Raw genomic sequence first — 10091 nt, forward strand, 5'->3', positions numbered from 1 at the left:
GGAACTAGGAAATGAAATTAATATAAAATACATTAATTATATATTTATTTCAGGATTTACGATCATATATTCCCGGCGTTCCCCATCCCATCCCCATCCTGGTGTGTAAAGTAATTACAAGATTGTCGTTATTTCACTTTTCTGTATTTAGTGATTTTAAAGCCAACCCGTCACTCTATCGTACGGATTCACAATTGTTGAACGATGCACAGTGACACCATCTGCAGCAAGTTGATGTAGGTCTTTGGAGGTGGTCTGTGGGCTGTTTTTGACCGTTCTCACCATCCTTGGCCTCTCCAATATTTTACGTCACCTGCCACTTCTGGCCTTAACGAGAACTGTGCCTGTGGTCTTCCATTTCCTCACTATGTTCCTCACAGTGGACAATGACAGCTTATATCTCTGCGATAACTTTTTTTTTTTTTTTTTTTTTTAGCCTTCCCTTAAACCATAATGTTGAACAATCTTTGTTTTCAGGTCATTTGAGAGTTGTTTTGAGGCCGCCATGTTGTCACTCTTCAAACGAGAGACAAAGAGAACAACAAATTGCACCTTAAATACCTTTTCTCATGATTGCATGCACCTGTCTATGAAGTTCAAGGCTTAATGAGCCACCAAACCAATTGTGTGTTCCGATTAATCAGTGCTAAATAGTTACAGGTATTCAAATCAACAAAATGGCAATCAAATTTATGCACCTGTCTAATTTGGTTTCGATGCATATTGCGCATTTTCTGGTAATCCAGTAAACCTCATTTCACTGCTGAAATATTACTGTGTCCTTCAGTTATTCGATGGATCAAAATGAAATTGCTGACACCCAAATATTTATAAATGAAAATCATGGAAATGGTCAGGGGTGCCTAAACTTTTGCACACGACTGTAACGATTACAAACAGAAAACAAAGGATTAAAGACATGAAATTAAAGTCGAATTAAGTCATTTTACAGTCTTTTACACTATTAGAAGACTTTTACATGGTAAATATGAGTGAAAACTTTGCAGTAGAACACTGTTTTGAAGGATTTCAGCGGTTTGTTGGAAGATTTTCCGATTTCAGCCGAAAGTACCCGAACGCGTACGATGTTAGCCGAAAGTACCCGAATGCGTACGATGTTAGCCGAAAGTACCCGAACGCATACGATGTTAGCCGAAAGCACCCGAACTCGCTTCGACGCCGCATCGGCGAAAGCTCGCGAAGTTTCCGGAATGTTCCGAGCTTTTCTGGAAGCCTGTCAATGAGCGCACGAGCCGGCTGACAGTTAGCCGAGTCCTTATCTGGAACTCATTCGGAACTATAAAACTTTCTGTTGAGCTCATTATTGTCTTTTTTTGTGGATTTGTCATGTCTTTGCTCTGTTATAATAAAGGTTGTGGGCAGCGTTTTGATCCGGAAAACAACCCAGAAGGTAAAATAAATGTTATTTTCCCTTACTGTCCTGTCTGACGGAGACCTAATGCTAATGCTAATGCTAACCTGTGAAGGCTAAACTGACTGATGTACACAAACATAAAACTCGGGTTAATTATCTGAGAAATAAACATTATTTTGTAATAAAAATGTCTGTAATCATACTTTAAAAAAGGTCTCGAGTCGATTTCCTGAGGAAATGAAACTCTTGAAGTCTCCACACAGACTTTTATTAATGACATTATAGAGACTTATAGTGATTATTACAAACATTCTAACAAACAAACAAACAAAGAAACAAACAAACCCACGGTATTTTAATGAAGACATATTGATATGTTGATTAACTGTAAGTCTGCATATCAAATCATCTGCATTATGACACGGAAAGAGATCAGAATCACTCATTAATCTGTTAGTGAAGAAATTATGACCACACAATTAGTGATAATGATTAAGATTCATTTTTTCCCCTAATGAATAAAGTTATACACTTCTAGATTTGATTAATAAGTAAAAGAACAAAACACTTTGGGATGTACGTTTATTGGAAAATGATCATCAATGGGTTGGTGTGATAAAGCAAAAGAAGACTTAAATCCTCTGAAGTTTTGTTTTTTCCCCAACAAACACATGACGAAGAGCTTTATTTATTTCATTAGTCTAATAAGTCTCTAATTTATTAATGAATGACTTGCGAAAAACAAACAAAAGAAATGCAGCTTGTTTCTCTTGTTACAAAAAAAAAACCCTCAGGCAACTAGTGATGGGAAGTTCGGTTCTTTTCTGTGAACCGGTTCTTTCGGACACTTCGTTTTAATGAACCAGTTCAATAATCCAGTTCAGCAGTTCTTTTACGTCCTGACATAATGACGTAAATTCCTTCATCCCGCCGCTGCCGGCAGATATTAACACAATCAATTTAACACATTTGAAAAGTTCTTTGTAATCATAACTTTAGTTGAATACGTTTCTTACATTTAAGTTTTGCAGCTAACATACCCAGTACAGGCATTGATGTACAAACGTGTGTGTTTTACGTGTCTTAAAGATATAAAGTTAATAAACTAATCTTCATCAACTTACAAAAACATAAAGCATAATTTTGAAATGTTTCTTTAGCTCCATAAGTTTAAGTTTAAGTTTCTTTAGCTCCATAAATGTTCCATAAGCATCAAAAACTAATGCAACTGAGTTAAACGCTCATACGTTGATAAGACATTAAATCATAACCATTTACATTTGTTGCTGTATCAGTTCAGTGATTTACGCATCGGTTCTCAGTATGTCGGACGCGTCCGAAAGAAACTCAGTTCAGTGTACTGATGATTCGCTGTATCGGTTCAGTGATTCATGCGCAGTATCAACAGCTCGCTCTCACAGTTCTCTCAGCACAACATGTCTCAGTTCAGTGTCCAGGAGTTACATAAACTCAGGGATATTAGTTTATTTAGAGTCGGAGGGGCTGTCAGGCATGACCGAAAGTGTGTAACTTTAGTAACTTGTGGATCAGCGCTGACTCAAGACGCGAACTGTTTAGAACGAATCAGTCCGATTTGGTGAACTGGTTCATCCAGTTCACTAAAAAGAACCTGTTCAAAAGAACGATTCGTTCACGAACTGGCCATCACTACAGGCTACGGTGGTGAAAACCTTCAATAGAAAATGTTACACTTCTTGTATCATGACAAGCTGCATTAAATCTTAACTTTCAGAAAGCATGAAAAAAGGACAGGCTGGTGAGGGAAAGACGTGACAAGTGATGACAGGAACTAACTTGATTTGAGGACATTCTACAACATAAAATGTAATTATAAATGGATAAAATGCTTCCTGGATGCACTAGTGTTAATTATTGTCCAATACCACACTAGTGTTTTATTCGTTTCTTTAGAAGTAGTTCTGAGAAGAAGCAGTGTGTTTACTGGTCATGTCTCATTCCAGATGCATGCACTTACCATCCTGGAGTTCCTGTTTTCCATGATGCCTTGAAAGTAAGTCACCCAACACCTTTAATGTCTTAGCTACAAAAAATGGTTTCCTTAACATCTGTGTGTGTGTGTGTTGTGTTGTGTAACGTAACTCAGGGCTGGTCATGTTGCAAGAGACGCACTACGGACTTCTCGGATTTCCTGAGCATCGCTGTAAGTGATAGTGGTTCTGTTCTGAACCTGAGTGTGTGTTGTTTGGTTCTATAATTGATTCTAACTTGGTTGTCATTTGTAATTCAGGGCTGCACCAAAGGTCACCATAACAAGGAGAAACCGCCCGAGCCGGTAAAGCCTGAGGTAAAGAGTTCAGGAGGGAAGAAAGAGCTGGAGGATCTGAAACCACGGTTTGACGAATACGTCATTCAAGCTCCTAAACCTGTAGAGTTCATCCAGAGACCCAGGTACATAGCAAGAAATAACAACACACACACACACACACACGCACAACACACTGTTTAGAGGAAGAGTATAATGTTACACTGTATAAAATAGACACTTATAATCCTGTGTATGTGTGTGTGTGTTTCAGTGCTGATGAGCCACTGGTGGAACTGCAGCAGAAAGTATCTCCGTCCCTAAAACAGGCACTCGAGAACATCCAACTATCCGAAACACAACAGATTTCGGAGAGCGGTAAAAGCTAAACCAATCAGAACCCTTCAGTAGTACAGAGAAGCACAACCACTACAGTCTGGTCATGGTGTGTCTGTGTGTATATTACAGAGAATGAAGGGAATGAGGTGAAAATCGGAACAGCATGTACAAATGGAGGTTGCACTAAGGTAACACACACACATACACACCATCCTACATTGATGGTCTAACAACCATTGAGGAGTTTGTGTGTGTGTGTGTTACAGACTTATTCTGGACCAGCAAGTAATGAGGATACATGTTTGTTTCACCCAGGAGTTCCCATCTTCCATGAGGGGTGAGAAAGAAACACGCACACATACACACACACACACCTTTTATGGAACTTTTTAATAAGTGATATCGTGAAAATGTGGTGTTTTTCTGTAGGATGAAATTCTGGAGCTGCTGTCGGAGGAAAACTTCGGACTTCAACACATTTCTTTCTCAGGAGGGATGCAGTACAGGAGCTCATGCATGGAAGAAAGCTGATGTAAGGACAATGTACACACACACACATGCACACAGAGTCTCAAATAAATTGACAAAATTTGACCGTTTTTGTATGTAGGGGACGAAGCTGGTACCATGTCGGTTTGATTGGCATCAGACTGCTAGTCATGTGACCATCTCCATCTATGCTAAACATTCCATCCCTGAGCTCTGTACCGTAAAGGCCAACAGCACCATGGTAGGTTTGTGTTTGTGGGTGTGAGTGTGCTCATGCATGTGTGTGTGTACAGATGTTCACACCTAAATTCTCCCTATGTGATTAGTTTCTGTTTACCCTTTACTGTTTCTGTTAAACCGTGTGTGTGTGTGTTTGTTCTCTACGGCAGGTGTGTATCAGAGTGATCTTTGAGGGTGAGAAGGAGTTTGAACAGAATATCAGCCTCTGGGGGGTGAGTGCGTCAAAGCTCATCTTACACGTGTTAACCACATTATGCTTATTCCGGCATAAATAAAAATGAAACCTTGACAACAAAATGATGTCCAATCACAGCACAGAAAAAGTTAAAAGTCAACCAATCAGAGCACAGAGAAGGGAAAGGATGACTAATTGGAAAAATATAAAAAACATAACATTAACAAACATAACATAGTGAAAAGGTGAAGGTGATGTCACTTCTGTTGCGTCCCGGCAGGTCATCGATGTCAGCAAGAGTATCATGAACATGATGGCTGCCAAAATTGAGATCATCATGAAGAAGGCTGAGCCAATGTCATGGGCACGGCTCGACCTGCTGCCACCGACACCTACGGCATCCGATGGGAAGAAAGAAAAAGAATGTGTAGAGGAAAGAGACTGATAGTGTACCATCTGGTAGAGAGCTAACTCAGAACACCACACACTGTATTTCTGTACTGTAGGACACACACACATACACACACACACCTCAGCCAAATAAACCTACATTGTTTAGGGGTATAGCACCGATTGCACAAGACCTTCAGACCTCAACACACACATGATGTAGTTTTAGAACACATACCATAGTACAAATGAAACATGAGTACACACACACACACACACACACACACACACACACACACACACACACATTTCCTTCTGTTTTATTCCTTCACAGCATGTCCTATGTCTTTCTTATCAGAGTGTCTGTGCTATCCAAGTATCTCAGTACTGCACATACACACACATACACACACACACTCTCCCCACATGCACTTTGTGCCTTTAAACATGTGACGCTTGGCTTTGGCTGTGTCTTATTTCTTAGTCGTGTCTGGTTCAATCTGCATTGCATCAGTCTTCACACTAGACTTCAGCTCCATCTCATTTGCTCTTCACAGACTTCCTGATTTCTTAAATAAAGTTAGAAGTTTATAGTAAAGTGAAAACTAAAGTATCCCAAGTCATTGTTTGTATTTCTGCATGTTTTCAAATTGAACAAGATAGCTTTAAAATATTAATATTCACAGAAACATGATGGGTTATATGACAGTAAGTTTGTGGACTGATCAGAATGTCTAAAAAACCTTGGGCACTAACCGAAACTCTCTAGGACGTCGTTTTGAAGACGATTCCTTTACCATCTTGACTGAAGTCATTCAGATGAAGACTTTAATGTATGCACAACACTGGTGCACATCTGTTCACTATATTAGAAGATTTTCTATTTCACATATTTGCCAAAAATATACAGCGTAAATGATCAAGTATCGTCACCGTTGATTGTAAATGAGTCACCGTCGATAATAGCAGACACCCATAAAAGATGGGAACAGAGAGAGTATAAATCACTTCACCTCCTGAGTTTGTCATCTGGGCTAAATTAAATATCATCAGCCAATCCCCTGGTTCCTTAGTATGATGATATGGAGTATCGTTTTGTATTCCATTCAATACAAAGCTCTGGATTTGATACATCTGCTTATTGTACAATACATCCAACCCTTTGCATAATAATCTCAGCTATTGGTCATTTAAAACTGCTTATATCACGTGACATGAACAACACATTTCAACGGAATAAATCAGTTTCATAATTACGTCCAAATTATTGTATTTGTTCTATTGCTAGCGAAGGAACCTCAAAATTAGCCAAAGACTTTCACTCTATGCTAGCGAGGCCGTGTGTTTACGTACTGTAGCTAGTCTAGAAAACGCTCCTAAACTCAGTGTTTGTGAAGTGGGACAAAAGTCAAGCGACGAGGAAACAGGATCGTTTGTTATTATCTAATCTAAGATGATCTTTAAGCTCCACATTATTGTAACAGTAGCGCACACTGAAAAGTGTCTGATTTAGCAGAATAGTGAGAATATGCTTCTAGATATTTCAAGATTATTCCCTCGGCTCATCGACACAGCCATTTGGTGTCTGAGCACTTTAATATATGTGCTGCAAATTTACATTTACATTTACAGCATTTATTACACGTTCTTATCCGGAACGACATACAAAAGTGCTTTTAAGTATCATTGAATACATTAACTCTGGTTCATTAGGTTACAGACTCAAGAGCCATGTTCAAAGTTTTTATTTTTTATACAAACAGGGAAGAAAATGCTAGTTCAAGTATTCCAGGAAGAGGTAGGTCTACAAACGTCTTCAACCGCCAGTGACTCAGCTGTCTGGACCCCTAGGGGAAGTTTATTCCACCGCCTCGGTGCCAGAACACAAAAGAGTCTTGTACTATACTTACCTCTTACCATGGAGAGACTGGAGTAGTTCAGTCTTGAGATGACAAGAGACTGAACAAGTACTTGAGCAGCCTGTGTGGACTTAAATGGCCAAAACCTTCTAATATTGTAGAGAAGAACCGACATGAGCGAGTCACATTAGCACCGTGAGGAAAAAGACAGTTGAGTGGCCATGGTTACACCAAGGTTGTGAGCTGTGACTGAGTGGGAGATCACATCGTTATGCAGGGATATAGAAAGATCCTGACCTGTGGACGAATCACCTGATGATCAGCAGTTCATCAACTGATGAGCCGTCATCCATGACGATATTTCTGCCAGACATGCCGAGATCCCGATCAGAAGCTGTTGTATCTGAGGGTGGGAAGGAGAAGATAAGTTGTGTATCATCGGCATAGCAGTGAGAAAATAACTTTTTACCAAGATAGTGAGTATAGGACCAAGTACTGAGCCCTGTGGGACTCCATTGGAGCAAATGTCACTCCCTTCCATGTTACCTGATATAAGCACCATTTCCATGCTGATCTGCAAATTCCAAGACTCCTGAAGGTGGACAAGAGAGTCTTGTTGTTGACGATCAAACGCTGCTGAAAGGTCGAGGAGAATGAGGACAGATGACAGCTTGGCTGATCTAGCAACATGTAGTTTCTCAGAGACGTCCAAAAGGGCTGTCTCTCTCAAATGTGCTGCTTTAAAGCCAGACTGGTTTGAATCTTGGAGGTTGTTCTATGAAGGATAGACAGACAGTCGATTATAGACAATTTTTCCGAGAGAAGAGAGAAGTGATACTGGTCTGTAGTTACTGATGTCTGATGGATCCAGAGCAGGTTTCTTCAGGATGTTCAGAGCAGGTCTTGCAAGATGGTCTGGAGCATAGTGGAAGGGAGTGGATCCAATAAGCAGGTGGTAGGATTGAACATGAATAAGCACTGGAGTTGAGAATAACTTTTTTCAGCTGAAGGACTGAAAGTCTCCTTCCAAACCGCTGATTAGATCCATAATGATTAAAGAAGATTTTATTTAATAAACACTGTCAATAAAATAAAACCTTTATTTCATTATCTCGTGTTCTTTGACACTATTCTGCACTATTGTGTAGTATAAATAACGTGTAGAGTTTTCACATGCTGGACACTTCATTCACTCAACACGTGCTTTGTTTACGTAGTGGTTTGTACGTAGACCGTTTGAGATGACGTGTAGCGCATAGTACGCCATCTGAGACGCATCTTTTGATTTGAATGGATTGTACATTTTAAATATTGCTTTACACACCACTTTCATTTGAACCTTTTCATGCATTTCATCATCATTATTGTCTTTTAAATCATTCTGATATTTAACATGATACGTTTAAAAAAGTCCATGTTTAAGTTAATCACATGTAAGAGAGTTCATATCTCAGTAGTAGGGCTGGGCGATATAACGATATGTATCGCGATAGACACGTGATCGATATCAATGTGTTTGATAAAATGTTTGATATTTTTTATTCTTCGTCAGAAGAAAACAGAGGTTGAGAAGCAAGTTTGGTTGCATTAACAAAGGCACGCACTCTCTGGTAACCTAGCAACGTAGGGAGTGACACGCTAACAGCCAATCATGTAACAGTATCAGGTTTGGTTGCGCCATGTCGTTGTCTCGTGCTGGTCTGCTGGATTCCTCTTCAGTAACACTAACACACACACAAATATACACACACACATATAAACACACACATATAAATACACACACACTCACACACTTAAAGCAATGGTGTCCAGACCAGAAGCATCCCTGAGCTTTTTGTTTATATTTAACACTTTGCATTATTTTATTACACTTTATTAAGCATTTCTTACATTTTGCACCTTAAATGTTAAGAGATAATTGTTAAGTGTTCATTGTGACTTTAGACTTGTGTTTACATTATAATTATTTGAGTTTTCCTGCGGAGGACATGGTGGCTTAGTGGTTAGCACGTTCGCCTCACACCTCCAGGGTTGGGGGTTCGATTCCCGCCTCCGCCTTGTGTGTGTGGAGTTTGCTTGTTCTCCCCGTGCCTCAGGGGTTTCCTCCGGGTACTCCGGTTTCCTCCCCCGGTCCAAAGACATGCATGGTAGGTTGATTGGCATCTCTGGAAAATTGTCCGTAGTGTGTGATTGCGTGAGTGAATGAGAGAGTGTGTGTGTGCCCTGTGATGGGTTGGCACTCCGTCCAGGGTGTATCCTGTCTTGATGCCCGATGACGCCTGAGATAGGCACAGGCTCCCCGTGACCCGAGGTAGTTCGGATAAGCGGTAGAAAATGAGTGAGTGAGTTTTCCTGCTTGTTGACATTTCTGTCTTAATAACTGAGGGGATTACGATCAGAGGAAGGTTAAGTTTAAAATAAAAATGTTTAAATGTAATAGATTTTTCTCCTGGTCCTTTTTAAATGGGTCATAAAAAATATCAATAATTATCGATATCGACCGATATGGAACCCTGATATCGTGATACAGTTTTCAGCCGTATCGCCCAGCCCTAGTCAGTATGTAAGAGGTTTCCAGGCCACGTGAACCGAGACGACTTCCTGAATTCCAAAAATACCTCTGAGTTTAGTGTTAATGCGACTCTCAGCTCAAACAATCCCCATGAATGATCCAACACAAAGAAGCAACATGATGATTACATGATCCACCCCATGAGATTTGAAGAGTTTTTTAAACTTGTGTAGTCCAGAAATAGCACGTTGTAGGGATTTTTTTTTCCATTTATCAAAGTCGCTCATTACTAATTCATTGATTGTGTATGAAATAAAACCATAAAGGTGATTATTTTCCTTATCTAAATACTTTCCTTCCTCTTGAGCCACAGCAATTTTGTAAACCTTTTACCCCGATTACTTATAACTTTATTGTCAGATGTGTTG

The 10091-nt window shown here is 39.7% G+C and overlaps 1 protein-coding gene across 1 annotated transcript; it reads left to right on the forward strand.

The window, feature by feature from the left end:
• The first annotated feature begins 42 nt into the window (after positions 1-42).
• chordc1a (cysteine and histidine-rich domain (CHORD) containing 1a) lies at positions 43-6531 on the forward strand. Its single transcript, XM_060888913.1, has 11 exons — positions 43-1411; positions 3358-3407; positions 3501-3557; positions 3645-3805; positions 3934-4037; positions 4128-4186; positions 4265-4335; positions 4428-4530; positions 4609-4728; positions 4877-4939; positions 5183-6531. The coding sequence occupies exons 1-11, from the start codon at positions 1348-1350 to the stop codon at positions 5345-5347; spliced, it is 1017 nt and encodes a 338-aa protein (XP_060744896.1). The 5' UTR covers positions 43-1347; the 3' UTR covers positions 5348-6531.
• The last annotated feature ends 3560 nt before the right edge of the window (positions 6532-10091 follow it).

The sequence above is a fragment of the Tachysurus vachellii genome, chromosome 15 (genome assembly GCF_030014155.1).
Source record: "Tachysurus vachellii isolate PV-2020 chromosome 15, HZAU_Pvac_v1, whole genome shotgun sequence".
Classification (NCBI taxonomy): Eukaryota; Metazoa; Chordata; class Actinopteri; order Siluriformes; family Bagridae; genus Tachysurus; species Tachysurus vachellii.

Coding starts and splice junctions, on each gene's coding strand:
- chordc1a (XM_060888913.1), top strand. CDS start 1,348: ATGTCTTTGCTCTGTTATAATAAAGGTTGTGGGCAGCGTTTTGATCCG. Junction 3,558..3,644: donor CGGATTTCCTGAGCATCGCT/GTAAGTGATAGT, acceptor TTTGTAATTCAG/GGCTGCACCAAAGGTCACCA. Junction 4,187..4,264: donor CAAATGGAGGTTGCACTAAG/GTAACACACACA, acceptor TGTGTGTTACAG/ACTTATTCTGGACCAGCAAG.